The 17358-nt window shown below is 36.4% G+C and overlaps 2 protein-coding genes across 2 annotated transcripts; both read left to right on the top strand.

Moving 5' to 3' along the window:
- The first annotated feature begins 2432 nt into the window (after positions 1-2432).
- Positions 2433-6770, top strand: LOC132158359 (toll-like receptor 13). The gene is made up of 4 exons (XM_059567738.1): positions 2433-5404; positions 5557-5765; positions 6151-6259; positions 6398-6770. The coding sequence occupies exons 1-4, from the start codon at positions 2861-2863 to the stop codon at positions 6407-6409; spliced, it is 2874 nt and encodes a 957-aa protein (XP_059423721.1). The 5' UTR covers positions 2433-2860; the 3' UTR covers positions 6410-6770.
- Positions 6771-9042: 2272 nt separating this feature from the next.
- Positions 9043-16132, top strand: LOC132158358 (protein S100-A16-like). The gene is made up of 3 exons (XM_059567737.1): positions 9043-9194; positions 14705-14832; positions 15296-16132. Exons 2-3 carry the CDS (start codon positions 14713-14715, stop codon positions 15452-15454), a joined length of 279 nt encoding a protein of 92 aa, XP_059423720.1. The 5' UTR covers positions 9043-9194; positions 14705-14712; the 3' UTR covers positions 15455-16132.
- Positions 16133-17358: the final 1226 nt, after the last annotated feature.

Raw genomic sequence — 17358 nt, 5'->3', positions numbered from 1 at the left:
GTGATGGTTTCCATCCCTCCATCCCACATAAATACTCAGTGAGAGCATTATAATACTAGCTAAATATAATGCATATTACTACTGCATTTTACTTTTTAATACACCGCATGTATAATTATTAGGCACAATGATATTCTGATGATATTTTTTTTCCAAGCAAATTTTACCAATTCCAAACAACATCAGTCGTAATAACTACTATTGATTTAGTATTTAATAATTTATAAGTCATATATAATTGTCCATGAAGGCTGGAAGTGTAAAACTCCTTATATTCAGGTGTGCAAAATTATTAAGCATATTTTCTTTTACAGGTAAAATGATCCAATTAAATCCCCATGAGAAATATTCAAAACTAATGCAATATAGAAATTGTTTTTAATATTTCTCATGGGGATCTAATCATTTTTAAAGTATAAGAGTTAAACTCTTTCTTCCTTTCTTCCAAAGGAAACATGCCTAATAATTCTGCTCACCTGAATATAAGGAGTTTTACTTCCAGCCTTCATGGACCATTATATATTACTTATAAATGATCAAATACAAAATCAATATTAGTTATTATTAAGGTTGATGTGGTTTGAAATTTGCTCAAATGTGCTTGGAAAAAAAATATCAGAATAATAATGTGCCTAATAATTATGCATGTGTTGTATAATGTAGCATACTCATAGGTTTGTCGGATGTATATTCAAGATTAGAAATACCGTGGGTTATTAGACAAGTTGCAATTAGACAAAAAAAAAAAGTTTATAAATGAATAAACTAACTGTTAATATTTACCAAGTATTAAGTAAATTGTTGTGATATAAAACAAATTTAACCTTAGTATGCAATCAGCAAGTCAAATTTTATCATTATTTTATTCTTCTAAAAGAAAAAGATTATTCCTAAAAAATAAATAAATGTGTTCTAACACAATATCTGAGATGTATTTTAATAATTTCACTTAAACTTCTAATTTATCTTTAAAACATTCTTAATTTTGTTTTGTTAAGAAGATATTCATGAATCTAGCTCCAGAAAAGAAGGCAACAGTGTCGAGAACTGAAGGAGTTTTCCTGGAACTGATCTACTGTTACACAAAATGTCACAAATATGATTTTTGTGTGGGAATATTCATCAGAAGAATGTAGTTAAGTGTTGAATGTGAGAGTTACAGACGTGTACAGTCATTTGTAATCTTTTACAGTCACTTAACGATCTGTGTTCATTTTGGATCATATTTAGCTTATACAGTGTGTAAAGATATTAGACTGTTTGAGTTTTATTAATGTTTATCTTTTTAGTTCTGCTTCTTTTAATTCTTTAAATTATTTTGTTTGTCTTTAGGGTCTCCTGACCCAATGTTTTTGGTTTGTTTCAGAGGTTCACTAGTATTTATAACATTTTATGGAGGATATCGTTAGTAAGTAATATGCTTGTATTGTCTGGAACTTTGTAATCATTAAAAAATATATAAGCAAATCATTAAAGAATAGTACAGGCCATCCTAGTTGTATGTGGTGCAGTAAGGTGAGTTCAGTAAGGTTTGTAATTTTAAGGTGTAATATTTTTTTTCGTTTTAGTTTTTTTGCACTTTTGTCAAATTATACACTGTCAGGCAAAGCTGCTTGCACCTTTACAGTCTGGCTTTCACAGATGCTATGCGGGTTGTACAGTCAAATTTAAAAACCTGAGCAGTGTACACTTAACTACTTAAATGTAGCATGTATACGTTTTTCACAGACTGCTAAATTGTAACAAAAAATGCATCACTGATAAGTGTAATTTGTTTTTTAATCGTTAATTGCAGAAGTTCAGATGGTTGTGGTTATGGAACTATGTTTGCTGTTAAACTTCACAGAATAAACAGATGCATACGGTTATGCATGATGTGTTGCTTTAGTTATTTGCTGTAAGATTTAAGCATTTTTAGGAAAACTTCTATAAAAAAAAAGGCCTGCATCGGTGGCTGCGATACCTTATCTCTTCATCACAACATCACGTGTAGTTCCTGAATAGAAACAGTAAAATAGAAAAAGGGTTTTTCAGTTCCTCATGTGCTGCACTGTTTGTGAACTTATTTGGCCCGCATGTCTGCATGAATGTCTCGAATGAACTGTGAAGTGATTGTTCTTGCTGCTTGTTTTATGCACATGCAGCAATTTACAATGTTACAACTTTATTTAACAGGGTTAAACTGTCCAAGTCATGTAATGGAATAAAGCTAATCATAAAAAAGCTAATCCACCAAGTTTGTGGAATGACCTACCAATCTCAATTCGTACAGCTCATTTTCAAGAAACATCTAAAGACTCCTCTTTTTCGCCAGCACTTAACCAACTAATACTAGGACTTTTCTTGTCTTTCATATATAAAAAAAAAACTTGTCTATGCGTTCTGTACTAGACTAATTGAGACTCGTCATGGCACTTGTATACTGTTGTTGTTCTCTTGTTGACCTGATTGCTTCTATTGTTCTCATTTGTAAGTCGCTTTGGATAAAAGCATCTGCTAAATGATTAAATGTAAATAGCATACTCAAAAAAATAATAATTATCGTTCTGTGTTAATATACATATTTAATTCATAGTAATTCTGAAGAAAATCACATCCCACATTTCCTCATTGAATATTTGGAGTGAGATCCTCTGTATTTTACCTTTCCTTCAGTTAGATTGATGTTAAAAATGGTTCAGTGAGAAAACCGTTATACAGCAAAGAGGCAGGGCCTAAGATTTCTAAAAAGAAAACCTGTGCTTTTTTTATAGTAAAAGAGGAAGTGAGGAGAATAGTCTGAACAAGTGCAGTGAGGTTAAATGCAAATAAAAATCTTCTGGAGAGTGAAGGCAGAGTAGATTCGTCTAGAGTCTCTACAATGGCTGTGCATGACTCCAATTCCTTGTGCTTCTGGTGGAGATTTACACTGGTTTTAAGTATCTGCCATGTCGTTTTTACTATTATACATAAACGCTGCTTAACCATCGAGGAACATCTCCTCAGAGAAATGCCCAAGACTCCAAACTGCTACCGTTATCCAGGAAAGGGTCTTTATGCAGACTGCAATATCATAAACCTGCGCACTGATCTGTCAGAGGTAGGTCTTGAAGTTAGATCCCTTTGTATTGTTGGTGATATTTCAAGCATTTCTGCTGATGCCTTTTCACACTTACCTTCTTTGGAGGTCCTTCAAATAGATGGGACAAGACTGGAGAGGGTTCAATCTGGTGCCTTTTCAGGACTCCCCAATCTGAAGCATTTGTCATTGCTTTTCAGTGAGACAGTTTGTAGGTCTGTGACCATGGACGCTCTCGCATTCGCTGGTTTGTCTAATTTGGAGGAGTTGACACTGAGAGGTCTTAAGTTAATCAATGTATCCAGCAGTATATTTGATCCGTTGGTTAGCGTAACCAGACTAGAGATTAGCAGAACTTGTGCGCAGGACCTTAGTGATATTTTCTGTTACCTTCCGGATGGAATGTCCCATCTGAAGAACCTGAGTGTGATAGACAGTGGGATTTCAACGATTGAGACCAATGGATGTCCAGGGGGATCCAAGACATGGCCTGTGACTGTCCTCTCTGGGATTCAAAACCTTTATCTAATAGGGAACAGTATCACAAACATTCAAGCTAACTCTCTAGTTGTGTTTCAGAACCTCTCCAGCCTTTTTTTGGAGTTCAAAGGCAAGTCGTTGGATAGTATTTGGGAGTCTGGGATTGGAAAAGTCAATGAGCTGAGTTTGACAGGAACTGTAATGAAAAAATATTCAACAAACTTCAAAGATTTGTGTCATCTTGTCACCCACCTTCATATTCAATCCCTCAGCCTAATTTTTACATTAACAGACAGATTGGCTGCAGAGGGCTTAAAAGAGTGTGGGACAACTTTGACAAAGTTATTAATCAGAATATCAGAAGTAGGCCACCTGGACTTTAGTTTCTGGACAGGTCATATAGGTTTTCAAGCACTGGAAATGTCCTATATGAAATTGACAGATGTTCCATTCTGTGTTGCTGTGAATGGGACTGTCTGGTCCTTAACCTTGCTGGACCTCACCGGAAACTCAATTTCAGAAATCGGCAGAGACCAGTTTGCTTGTATGCCTCTTCTCGAGCAGCTCTTTCTCAGCTATAATACCATAAAAACCCTACAGCTGCATGCATTTCGAGGTTTGCGTCACCTGAAAATTCTCAAAATCGACTCGAATAAGATCTCACAGCTTACTGCAATGGATTTCAGATCTCTTAAGGCTTTGGAGGTCCTGCATATCAATAACAACATCATTGAGACTATTGAGGACGGAACATTTCAGGATCAGCAGAAGCTTCGCGAGCTGACACTGGGTAAACTGGAGTATATTTATGAGTTGCATCTAAATAGGATTTTTAACGTATTTCCACCAAAAATACAGCGACTGAGTATTGATGCACATTATGGAACTACTTTCTTCCTGGGACGTACATCACAGCCTGAGGGAACGTTTGTTTTGGAACTAAATGGAGACAGACTGGATTTTGCGGACTGTAATACTACTGTCTTTACAGCAGTTAGAGAGCTGAAAGTGGTTTGCACCCTTTTCATATGCAAGAATGACTTCATGGCACCTTATTTCCCAAACCTGGAGTCTTTTGAGATCTCAGGGGGAGCTGAACGAGCGCCTCTCATTAACACTAAAATCAGTACTCTGCACCGTCTCAAGCGTCTCAAGCTCATCAACCTGAGCTTTTCTAACTATACAGATTCTGGAAGGGTCTTCTGGAACCTAACAAGACTCCAGATTCTAGTGCTGGTAAACTGCCACCTGAGTTTCCTGACCGAGAGTATGTTTAAAGACCTGTCGTCTCTGCAGCTGCTGCGCCTCTACAGCGACAGTCCTCTGGTCCTGATTGATGGCATGTTCGAAGCTCTTCCAGCACTGACAGCGTTTGTTCTTGATAAAGTGGATTTCCATTGCAGTTGTGAAAACGGCTGGATTCTAGACTGGGCGGAAAGCACGAAAACAGTGCAGGTGATCTACTTGCAGATGCAGAAGTGTATCTGGCACTATCAGAAACTCAACTTCTTGGCGACCATGGAGAAGCTGTGTCAGACTGACGAGCAGTACATCTGCTATTTAGCCACAGCTGGAAGTGTTTGTCTTCTTCTGTCGGCAGCTGTTGGATATCGCTTTGCACGCTGGCCTTCTGTAGTCCTCTTCTTCCACCTGAGAGGATTGGTGGAGAGGAGGTTTGGTAGGCAGTGGCACAGGAGGAGGAGACGCGTCGAGGGGGCTGATGGGGAGATAGAGGAGATGCGGTACGATGCCTTTGTGTCTTTCTGTAGCCGTGATGAGGCCTGGGTCATGGGGGAGATGGCTCCTCGGCTGGAGGAACAAGGGAACCCGAGACTGAGGCTGTGTTTGCACCACAGGGACTTTGAGGTGAGGTTGAAATGAAGTACTATTTGATCTTCTGAATATAAATTAGTTGAAGTAGTTGTTGTTTTCATAAGTGTTATCCATCAAGAAGTAGTCTCACTGTAAAAAAACAAAACAAAACAAACAAAAAAACATTCTTGTGAAACATCTTTTAGGTGGGTAAAGATATCATGGACAACATCACTGAGAGTATCTACAGCAGTCAGTGCACCGTGTGTCTGGTCAGTCGGCGGTATCTGCGCAGTAACTGGTGCAGTCTGGAGATGCGAGTGGCCACACACCGGCAGCTGGAAGAACAGAAACACCGTCTTATCCTCATCTTCCTCGAACACATCTCTCCTTTTGAGCTTTCTGCTTTTCATCGGTAATTAGGGCAAGATGGGTGAAGATGCCCCACTTAAGAACATTACTGTGAAACTGAAATGATGAGTCTAGGAAGTACATGATGACAATAGATTTCTGAAGGATCATGTGACATTGATAACTGGAGTAACGGAGATTTAGCTTTGCCATCACAGGAGTACATTGCTTTTTAAAGTATATTAACATTAAAAAGTTATTTATCTGAAATGATATAAAAATGTTACTTTTAACTGTATTTTGTATCTAGTAAATGCAGCTTTAGTGAGCATACGACTTATCTTACCAACTCTTACCAAGCTTAATAATACTGTATTATTAGTGTAAACTTCATGTAATTTTTATCATTTTATAAACAGTGTAAGTACTTTTATCATTCCTTTCCATAGTTTGGTCAAACTGGTGAGATCACGTACATATCTGGACTGGCCCGAGGATAAAGGGGACAGAGTGCATTTCTGGGATCGTCTAAGGAGGAACATTGCAGAGGAAGACACGGTGAGTACAGAGAAGCAGCAGGACACTGGCAGAAGTCTGAATGACACTGAGGCAATAGCTCAAGCATCTAAACTGATGCTTCATCAAGAATCATGTTACAGGTGTTCAATTTGAAATAATATCTGAATTGTTTTACAGGAAGCTGCTTGAAACTACACCTGGTGCAGTCCTGCTTGAACACAAGGACAGCTGTCAAAGAGCAATAGAAAACCAATCTGATTACTTATCTTATAATTTTCAAACAATTCTTGTTACACTTAGAAATGTTATGCGTATCAGTGTTAATTCGTGAGAATGGAGTAACTAGTTGATCCCATATTTTCATGCTTTTTAAAATGGGTCTCTGTATGATATTTAATCCAAATTATTAAACTTAATTATACCAATTCATAAAATGAATAAATTGTACTCATCACATTTTTTTCTAAAACAATGTTGGAACATAAATTTACATTGTGCTACACAGATTGCATATCTAAAACACTCAAACATAAAAACAAATATCCCACCATTGGTGATTCATTTTTAAAATACTATCAGTTCCCATTATGAATGTTTATTTATATCTTCATTTCTACTCTACTGCTAACTTAAAATTCCTCCTCCTGTTACCTTCTGTTGATGTGCTCTGTTTTACTGTAATATCTTAGCAAGAACATAATAATAATAATAATTTATAAGTTATATACCATGCTGGTGTTTGTACAAGCTACTGTATTGATAGTTTGCTAGAATTTGTGTTTTGGATGTAAATCTGGCAATGCCTTAATGTAAAGCACTAGAGGGCGCTGTTACACAGAGAGGCTTATTTTCTCTCTCTCTCTCTCTCTCTCTCTCTCTCTCTTTCTTTCTCTCTCTCTCTCTCTCTCTCTCTCTCTCTCCCTCTCTCTCTCTCATTCATGGTCAAATAAACTAAAACCTCATTAAACACTATGAACCAGAATGTTTACACAGGGAGTTTATAGTTTAAATCTATACTCCAGTGATATTTTTGACGAAATTCACAAAACCATGATTAAAACATCATCAGCTGCCTTGTTTAATTTGTCATAAATGCCATTTGACTGAAGACTCTTTGCCGCTCATAACACAAACAAGATTATTCCAAGTTGTTTAGAGCCATCCATAAATGTGCATTGGCAAAACTACTATAAATCAATGGATTTTTGTAAAAAAAAAAAAATAATAATAATAATAATTTCCAACGTAATACCAGTGGGGTAGGCTCGTAGTTTTATTTTGTCAGCCAATCAATTAATCCATGTCATGATGTCATCTATAAAGATGATTTGAAATACAGTTCTAAAACCATAAATCTTTCAAGAAGCGCTTCTCATGTCTGCTCTTGCACAATACATTTTCTGGCATGGAAACGTCAGAAGTTACACCTATGAAGTTGAGCAATGTTCTTTAAATCTTTGAAAACTGGGAGAAAATATTAAGTTAACAATTGCCTAATAAAATATATTAGATTACATAAAAGTTTTTTATTAAAATGTATTAACAGGTTATGTTGTATAATTATTATTTTTTACAATTAGGCCTATGTGATGCAGGAACTAGAGGTCTTAAGATTTAGCCTCAGATTGTAGGTGTGTCCTGTTTCACAACATGTGCTAATCATGGTTTTAACAGTGTTTGCTTGATATAATGTGCTAGATTTTACATCCATAACAATATTCTATTCCTGTCAAGACTTATCTTGGTCCCAAAATACTACCCATGGTGGCTACCCATGTTTTTAAATAGTCTACTAAGACAGTAGTTAGCCGTAAATCCTAATATGTGTTTTCTGATCATGCTATCCATGTTATATGAATGACCTCATATTCTAAACAAACCAAACAAATCAGTAAATAAAAAAATTAATAAAACAAGGAAGGAAGTGGGTGGGGGTCCTCGGCAGGTCAGACAGATTGAGCCAGTAGAGCGCCTAAACAGAATATTTACATTAACTTGTAAAAGAAAACATTTTATTTGACCTATTTATTTGTTTCTAGGTTTGACTTTATAAACCGTTTTTTGATTCGTGATTAAAGTTTTAATGGCACTTACAGCCAGAAATTACGTTGCATTGTCTGGCAATAATTATGATGGCAAACAATGCTACTCAAAGGCAAACAAACCCTACATTAATGTTGCATAGTACCAATCAAACACGGAGACTGTGGGCTTAGTGAACAGTGTGGAGGAGAATCACTGGACTGTGAGGGTTTTGTTTTGGTAACTGGAAAGCACATGTTCCTGATAATTGTGTTCTGGTATGTTGTGCGCCCCGCAGCACACAGCTTTCTCACTCACATAGCTGCATTCTTTCTCTCTTCCGCCCTCACGTATGCACAAATAACTTCATGCTGCAGAAAGAATGTTACACAGAAAAGAAAACTTTTAAAACTTATATTTTGATCAATGTGGCAAAGCATGTTGGCTAGAAACTCAGAAAAGGTATCTGACTAAGCTCTCAAGGTGTGGCTGGATGATGATCTCACTAGTCTAACAAAGGCTTTGTGCAACAATCAAATGGCATGCTCTTACTTGTGACTGGCACACACTGACTCACAGGTCATTCAGACATGAGCCATGCAGGCACAGAACTCACTACAATAAATCAGAGAGCAGAAAATGGCTTTAGATGTTTAGAAGAAAAACAGTTGAAGTGGTGTTATCCACTTCTTAAATCTCACCTCTCACCTCATTTTTCCAACATGGTTATGACAGTATGCTTTCAGGGGAGTTATGTCCGCACAACACCTCTCTTGAGTAATATATCCTGTTTTCCCCACCCATAAAGTTCTAGGTATACGCCCAGTGATTTGATGGGAAAAAAGCAACTTGGGAAGATTGGAATTCGCAGAAGAGGCATTTTTAGGCATTGTACTGGGTTAAGGTAGAAGAGGCAAGAATCAGCAGAAGAAAAGTTTCCTTACAAAACTAGGTAAGCAGTCCAATTTGATCCTAAGAGGTTTGTAGAATAACCCTATTGCTTATTTGATTTGTTTTTTTTTTTCGGTTTAGAATAAAATAAGATGTTTTCTTCTGGATAATATATCAATTTTGCCCAGATTTTTCTGTGTTTAAGGATAGTCATTATTTATCTTGTTTTGTTTCGTAATCCCTGCTGAAAAAGGCGTTTTCTGGTCTCTGTTTGCTGTTTTTTATGGAAGTTGAGAGCGCTTTTCAGCTGGTCAAACTGGTCTGTTAGCTGGTTTTAATATGCTTGAACATGGGTTTGGCATGGGTTCCATAAACTTTGGTGCCCAATGCAGATGTGCCACTTTCCGTTTAATCCCACTCCCTGCGTGAATATTTCAGCCCTAACGCGCGAGTGTAGGCTCACTTGTCCAGTGACTACAAGTAGCCGATCCGATTCCCTATAGATGTAACGCAAGCCCTTCTCCCTTTAGAACAAAGAAGAAATCAGAAACCTGGTTTTTTATTAATTCACAGCGTTTTCTTAGAGCGCGCGCGCGCAAATCCTCCGTGTGAGGTGAATAGATTCGCTGCTTATTATGCGCCGTTTGCTGTGATAAGCCCTGTAGTCGATATAACGGGAGTTTGGGGGGAATGCACTCGATCCTTAACCGGACGAAGCACGACCTCAATGTGTCACCGGCGACACGGCCACCAGAACGACATTAATTATGAATAGGATACAGAGATAAGACAGCAACGGTGGGAGCTGTCTGATAACCAAAAGAGCTCGAGACAACTTGTTCACCGTTGCCTTCAAGAGCTGACAGCTTGGTACAAGCTAAGGAAATTATTCACACCTCATGAAGAGACAGAGAACAAGCTTCTTATTCTACGTTTACATGGCATACATACACTGAAAAAACGAACACCGCCACTAAATAAAAAATAGTCTTAAAGGGCAGTCCACTACCGAAATTAAATTGCGTCATCATTTACTCAGCATCACGTTGTTCCAAATGTGTCACTCTGTCGTCATTCACATCACTGTAGAAAAAAGATGGTTGATTTTACATATTATTAAAAATTATAAATTCTACAATATGAGTAGGCTAATTAGTACAATTAGTGATTTATAGCTATATTTAGCTACAGAAAGGATATCTAATAGTCTAAATGAAATGCCAGTTATTTTAAATAGGCCTCATTTAAATAGATCATTCGGTCGTGCTAGGGCAATGAGTTAACTGTGAGAGCTGTAAGTAAAGTAGCTATGATCTTGTGGGAACAAGAACATATTAAAGAAATAAGAGCTGGGCACCACCTGTCCACACAAGTGCAACAGTTTATTTGATCGCTGAACACGAGAAATGCGACAAAGCCTTATTCTTTCAGCCACGTTCTCAACCTCATTCTTTACATTTTCATCCAGTGATGGTTGCAATTTTGACATTTTTCAGTAACATGATAACATCAGGAAACAAGGGCAAACCACAAGTAGCCTGGAGGGACATCTAGAGGAGCAAGAATGGAATGCAGTTCATTGAAGAAAACTGAGGAGAGCACACTAATAGATGTGATTTCGCTACTTTATTTGCCCTGTGATCAGAAAAATCATCCAGATGAGCTTGTTTAGGGTGAACACCATAGGTTTTATTCACAGGGATTAGTGAGAATTTATTTATTTATTTGGGAAGCTACCGAACTTTTCATGCTACAAGCTTAATCATTTCAAATAGCTACTGTATACTACAGTCAAGCTACTGTTTTGAACTGCAAAAAGTTAAGGGGGAAATAAATTATTAAAAATAAAAATCATTTAAAAAAATTGCCCTGTTAGCTCTTTGCAGTACACTTTCAAAACAGTAGACTGCAGTGGGGCTTCTTCAGAATACTGAAGTAGGCTATTCTTCAAGAATTATATAGCTAGCTACTAAATATGGCACAGACACAATGAGTGATTTTGACTGAATGAACACTTGTTGGGTACAATTAACAGTATTAAACCTGAACAGGTAAATTTTATAAGAACAGCATAATTTACACAAGTGAGTCAAACTATGTATATTTTGGGGACTCAAATAAGTTATTCATTTTTAAAAACTGTTCATGAACCATGTGAATGAACTGCTTCAGTAGAATTTAATGGACATTGTAACACCACAAATAATGGTACATTTACATGACAACTAAACAGAAAAGTTTTTCCTTTGCATTTTTTTTTAAGTTGTTGAGTAAAGATGACAATGTTGTCAAAAGTATCCCGTTCACTCAGATCCACTAAAATGACTAAAAATTATGTTCTATTCATGCCAGGTCAGTAGTTGGCGAAGTCACTTTGTTAAGAAACACATGTGCACATATTAATAGACTGTACATGTATTATGCATGAATTTGTCATCACCGTTTTCACAAATTTGCATGTTTAGTTTACAAGATAACGCAGTGGTCTCAAACTCAATTCCTGGAGGTCAACAGTTTTGCAGAATTTAGCTCCAACCAGGACCTGCTTAGAAGTTTCTAGTAATCCTGAAGCGCCTTATTAGCTGGATCAGGTGTGTTTGAATAGGGTTGGAGCTAAAGGCTGTTTCTCAAATGGAAGGCTGCATCCTCCAGAGGTCGCATTTGCAGGCTGCATATGTCACCAAGCCTGGTTTATTACAGTTTACTGAGTATTATAATCACGAGTCATAAGCATATATATATATATATATATATTAAACTCTTCCCCCCATCTGGTGTGTGCAACTATATATGAACATAATTAAAGGTATGTTGCACAAATATGTAGGGTGCAGTTTAGTTGTTCACTGTACATTGTGGGTAGGGCAGAGACGGGTTGCAGTATGTATGTATCATATGTTCATAGTATGTTATTTGTATAAAACAGCAGATATCATATTGTATGTGTCCAATACAAATTTCCTTTAGGACACTAAAGTTTATCTTATCTTTATTATTACAACAATTTACGCTTAACTAAGAATATCGGTCAAATTTATATCTCTTAATATTCTAAAATAAGATCTTCTTTATGACATATGCAGCCTACAAATGCGACCTTGGAAAGATGCAGCCTTCCGTTTGAGAAACGGCCAAAATGTGCAGAGCTTTGGCCCTGCAGTAATTGAGTTTGGGACCAATGCGACAACTGTTCCATTTTTAAAACTCTCACTTGGAAACTTGTTTTTATTGTTTTTATTTTCATGACCCCAATATGCTATTGTTATGTATATAAATGGCCAAAATGAATCAAACTTTTTCAGTTTTTAGTTGAAAATGGTCTTGTGTAAGAGAGAGGCAGCTGTTTAGGATGACTCAATTTACAATAAAGATTCAGACTTTCCAACAATATGAGATGGGATTATTCACTAAAATAAACTGCACTTTTCAGCACTACAAATAACAGTGGGGAGCATTTTGGACAAATCAATTCACTATAATATTTAAGACTTTCCAATGATATTTGATTGAGCTACTATTGTCACTACTTTGTTAATTGCTCTCCAGCACTTAAAGCTGTTTTGTTTAGAATTGTGGCATCAATCGCAGTGCCTTTCTGTGTGGTTTTAGTGCTCGTTTCCATTTGGCAGCTGGCATGTTCTGCTAAGGTTCATGGGTTTGTTGACTTCTGAATTTCACAGCATCTCATTACATGACAGTTTGTTTGGGTCTCTTGGGACTAATCACTAGGAGCACCTATCAATCAGCCTGTCTGATGCTTTTGCCTTTGTCTGACCAAGTCTGAGCTTGAGTAACACCTAATGAGCACATCTCATTTAGAACAATGACAACATCTTTAAGACAAAGACGGCAAACACAAGCCTCTCACAGCTAAACACATGACTTCATACAAATAAAATCTGTCTTGCCAAAAATAGTAATTCAAAACCACACTTGTTTCTAATAAGAGAGAGGATTAATAACCATGATTATCAGTAAATTTCAGCAGGTCTCCTCCTGTAATTTTCACCCAAACCCTGCCCAGGCTTCTCTCTCTCTTTCTCTAATTAGGTTAATAGAGGGCCATCAGTAATTGGGAAGACGGCAGAGCAGTGGTGTAGTGTACTAATGTTAGTGGTGTAGTGTAAGTATTCAGGTGTGACGTCTGTTAGATGGAAGATTTGCCTGAAAAGGGTGGCCTATAGAATTACCTATACGTCACACGCACATTAAAATCAAATAATTTTGTGTGTGCTTGTGAGTGTTGCAGTTCACCTCAATGGAAAATGAAGGCCTTGTTCAGACAGGCAGCAAAATCTGATTACTAGATACACTATAGGGATGCACAATATATAGGAAACATTGGTTATCATCCAATATCAGAGTTTATTTTATTTATTTTTTGGATATATGAAATTATGCATTGTCATTTTTATATTAAGATAACCGTTTAACATCATATAGGCTAATGCTCACTAAGCTAGTCATTTACAACACTAATAATTTAATAAAATTGTTAAATATAGTATTCATCAGGTCTCAAAATTATCGTTATTATATATTTTTTTAAATACACAAACTAGTATAGAATTTTGAATATCAGCCATTCATCAATATTGTCCAGAACTAATCTTTTTTTTTTTTTTGTAATTTGTATGTATCATACGTGCATTGTATGTATGATTTGCAGTTTCCTTGTTATTATTTGTGAAATTGACTTGCAGAATATGAATGAAGTAAATCCTACACCTTTTCTTCGGTGTATACTTTATGTATTTTGTGGAATTGTGGCCTTCATTGTTTTTTCTTTTTCTTTTTTTTTTTGTACTGTACCTTGTGTTTGTTATGGATAAGCTTGTTAAATGTCACTGGAAGGAAACCCAAATTAGATCATTAATTATTTGTTAGTGTCAAATAGGAGATAGGATCTACAGTACAAGAATATGAAATGCAGTAAGCTACACTTTATTGCTTTACTTTGTGTGTCGGTAGGGAAGTTAGAAAGGGGTATTGATGCAAGAGGAAAGGCCTGTGTGAACAGGCATCCTTCAAAGAGTGTGTATGGGCTTTTGTGTTTATACAGTATGTTGTTGGATGAGAGAGAGAGTGTAACAGACATGTAGCAGGCAACCCCAGCAGTAATGTGAGCCTGTGGCCTGAGTGGATCGAATGTCTGTTAAAGATCACAGGTTCCATTGTCTTGTGGTATACACTCTACAGCTCCGCACACTCCTCCTCTGCTCCTCCGTCCTCCTCCCTCCGTCGTGCTCTTTAATTATTCTAGCATCATCCCTCTCCTCAGGTCACTCATTTTCCAGTGCCTGACCTTCCTTTAGTCATCCCGCTGCTAAAATGTCACTTACTCCATCCTAAAAATAGATATTGCAGTAAAAATTGAACCCAACCGCTGGTTCAAAACAACCCAACTACCTTGAAATTCTGTGTTTAGTTATTTGCCTTTCTTTGTAATTATTTGTTTACCTGCAATTTTGAAGTGAAAATCAAAGAAAACTCATGTTTTGTGGTATAGTGACAGGATGAAAACTGAATCTTTGTTTTTATACAATGTATGTTCTTCTCTCCTTTATACAGTTACAGATATGGAAGGTGCCATTAAAACAGTTGTTACGCAGTTCCTGTCCTCAGCACGGGGAAAAGAGAGCCTGGGTGGGAAGAACTTCCAAAAGTTAGTCCAGAGTCAGCTGGGAAACATCCTGAGTGTAAGTAACAAATCTTTCATTATGTTCCATTTAGTTGACACATAACATGTCCATGGACTACAAGATGACGATTCTAGCTTCAAGGTATACATGTATAAGTGAATATATTTGTTAAATAATTGTTGAATCACCCTTTTGCCTTCATTGGTTTATTTTAGGTGGTCCTTTCATGTGACAATTAAATGAAAAGTACAAATATTTCATAATCTCTCAATTAATATGAGGTCATAAGTGCTACATGCATAATAATTATAAAATAATTAGCTAAATTAATTAAAATTAAAAGTAGTTTTAGATGAAGTATAGCATGCCGCACTACAGAACAAAACAAAAAAAAAAAACTCTAGACTGCACTTCATTGTCTGTCTGTCTGTGTGTGTGTTTTTATTTTTATTTTTTGGATTAAGCTTGATTGGGCAATGCCAAATTGTTAAGGATTTCACACTCTCTGTGTCTCTCTCAGGACACTGACAGTTCTTCAGCAGTGAAGGACATGATGAAAGGCCTGGATGACAACCAGGACGGGAAGGTCAGCTTCCAGGAGTACCTGACGCTGGTGGGCTACCTGGCCAACTCACTAAGTGAGCAGAAAGCACAGAGCAGCACAGCCGGTGGACCATAAGAAACCCAAAAAGCATTGATGACACTAACAATCATTTGTAATGCTGGGTTCTTATACCAGTAATGAGAGACTGGGGCTAGTTTTTACATTTTTTACTTATTAAAAACAAAAAGCACACTGTATTAATAAATTGTGTAAAATTACCCTAAATTTGCATAGATAACAAAACACAACTCCTTGGCCCTTGTGACTTCCTGTTGTAACGACTAGCCCAGGTCTCCATTGCAATTTAAAACCTGCAATGATCTAAAAACACTTTTAAAGTCTCTGATATTACAATGAAATTATAAATCTGTTTACATGTACTCGCATTAATGAATTTGTAAAACAATGTCTGACCCGTGGCCATGTACAAGTGCTAAATCAAATAACTTTATGTTACATAAGTGTTTGCTTTTTTTTTTGCTCTTTTTGATTTACATATAAACAGGTTTTTATTTCTAAGCTCACATGTTTTTATATACGGTTTAATTGTTTTACTGGGAACAAAATATGCTTGATTAGTGCTTAAAACAAGGTATAACTGAAGAAAGCAAGCCATCAAATATACTAAAAACAGAGTCAATGTCAGTGTTATAGATTTGTCAGATTTGCCTATATAAAAAAAGTGAAATTTCACACAACTGGAGAAATGTTTTTGTATAACCTTTCAATTAAAATATGGAAATAATGACAAAATTGTAGTCAGTCTTTAACTTTCATATGTAATACAAGCTAAAGATCCTGGTGTTCTGGGTACAGCCTGTGCCCTGGCATGAATACATGTTTTTATGTGTACACATTTTGTGCGTTTGTCAGTGGCCATTCATGTGTATTCGTGTGTGCGTGTGTTTGTGTGTTTTCAGTCCCAAGCCTTGGCTCGCATATATGTATGGACACCATTTGCTTAATGATGAATTAACACCTGTGCAGCAGTATCAGGTGTGACAGGACCACTTGTAGTCAGATGCTCACTCAACACACACACACACACACACACACACACACACACACACACCTGAGAGATAATCAGCACCTCTAAAGACCCTTGGGTTGTTAGTAACTACATTTGTGCCATATAACCTTGTTTGGCCTGTAACATAATCAGTCCTCAGACACCTGACCCCATTTCATCTTGTGGCTGATGTGCCATTATGCTAATAATTGTAGAAAAGTGCATCAAGAAATTAATTACTATTATCTAGACTTATACACTTACGTATATAAATCTGTAAGATAAATAGAGATAGATAGAATTACACTATTAAGAAGCTTGACCAATCGCTAATTATATTATATAACCTTTAACTGCATAACTTAAATAATATAGATATTAAAATATATTAAAAAAATACATTTCTTTATATGTATAATAGCTGGTAATGTAGTACTTCTATAGTTCGGCTGATTTTCATATAGTGATGTTTTTGTCTAAGTTACAGGTACAGTAGATAAATCATTTAGTTCGGGATGCTGAACTATCACATCTCTAAAAGTTTAATGTGACAAGTACCAGTACATATAACTAACCTTTAGGATCAAACATATCTATTTACCCAAAAGCTCTTCTTTCAGGTAAGTCCAGGTCTTCAAAGCATGTTTATATACGTGAATGTCATGTTGTTTCATTAGATAAGCTTGAAAACATGACTGGTACAAGTCCACTACATGTACATTTTATACATTTTAAAGAAAACTGCCTCATATTTTCAAACTGATTCATTCAAATCTTGTTCATGCATGTAGTCTCGTGTATATATTCATGATTCACAAACTGAGATAACTGAGTGTCGATCAATAAAACAAAACATCGATTACGTGGCTTGTTTTCATTTGCTCAAGTTACCGTCTAACTCAGACAGCTTTCTCTCTTTCAATTAAGACGATCAACATCACATTTACTCCTTTATATAACACTGTTTTCA

The sequence above is a fragment of the Carassius carassius genome, chromosome 15 (assembly GCF_963082965.1).
Source record: "Carassius carassius chromosome 15, fCarCar2.1, whole genome shotgun sequence".
Lineage (NCBI taxonomy): Eukaryota > Metazoa > Chordata > Actinopteri > Cypriniformes > Cyprinidae > Carassius > Carassius carassius.
The sequence above is the reverse complement of the archived record's forward strand: the minus strand, read 5'-3'. Positions and strand labels throughout refer to the sequence as shown.

What these genes read in the sequence shown, in the direction of transcription:
- LOC132158359 (XM_059567738.1), top strand. Translation starts at nt 2,861, where the DNA reads ATGGCTGTGCATGACTCCAATTCCTTGTGCTTCTGGTGGAGATTTACA. An exon ending in TGCACCACAGGGACTTTGAG is followed by an intron (nt 5,405 to 5,556) that starts GTGAGGTTGAAA and finishes AACATCTTTTAG; the next exon opens with GTGGGTAAAGATATCATGGA. An exon ending in GAGCTTTCTGCTTTTCATCG is followed by an intron (nt 5,766 to 6,150) that starts GTAATTAGGGCA and finishes TCCTTTCCATAG; the next exon opens with TTTGGTCAAACTGGTGAGAT.
- LOC132158358 (XM_059567737.1), top strand. Translation starts at nt 14,713, where the DNA reads ATGGAAGGTGCCATTAAAACAGTTGTTACGCAGTTCCTGTCCTCAGCA. An exon ending in AGCTGGGAAACATCCTGAGT is followed by an intron (nt 14,833 to 15,295) that starts GTAAGTAACAAA and finishes TGTCTCTCTCAG; the next exon opens with GACACTGACAGTTCTTCAGC.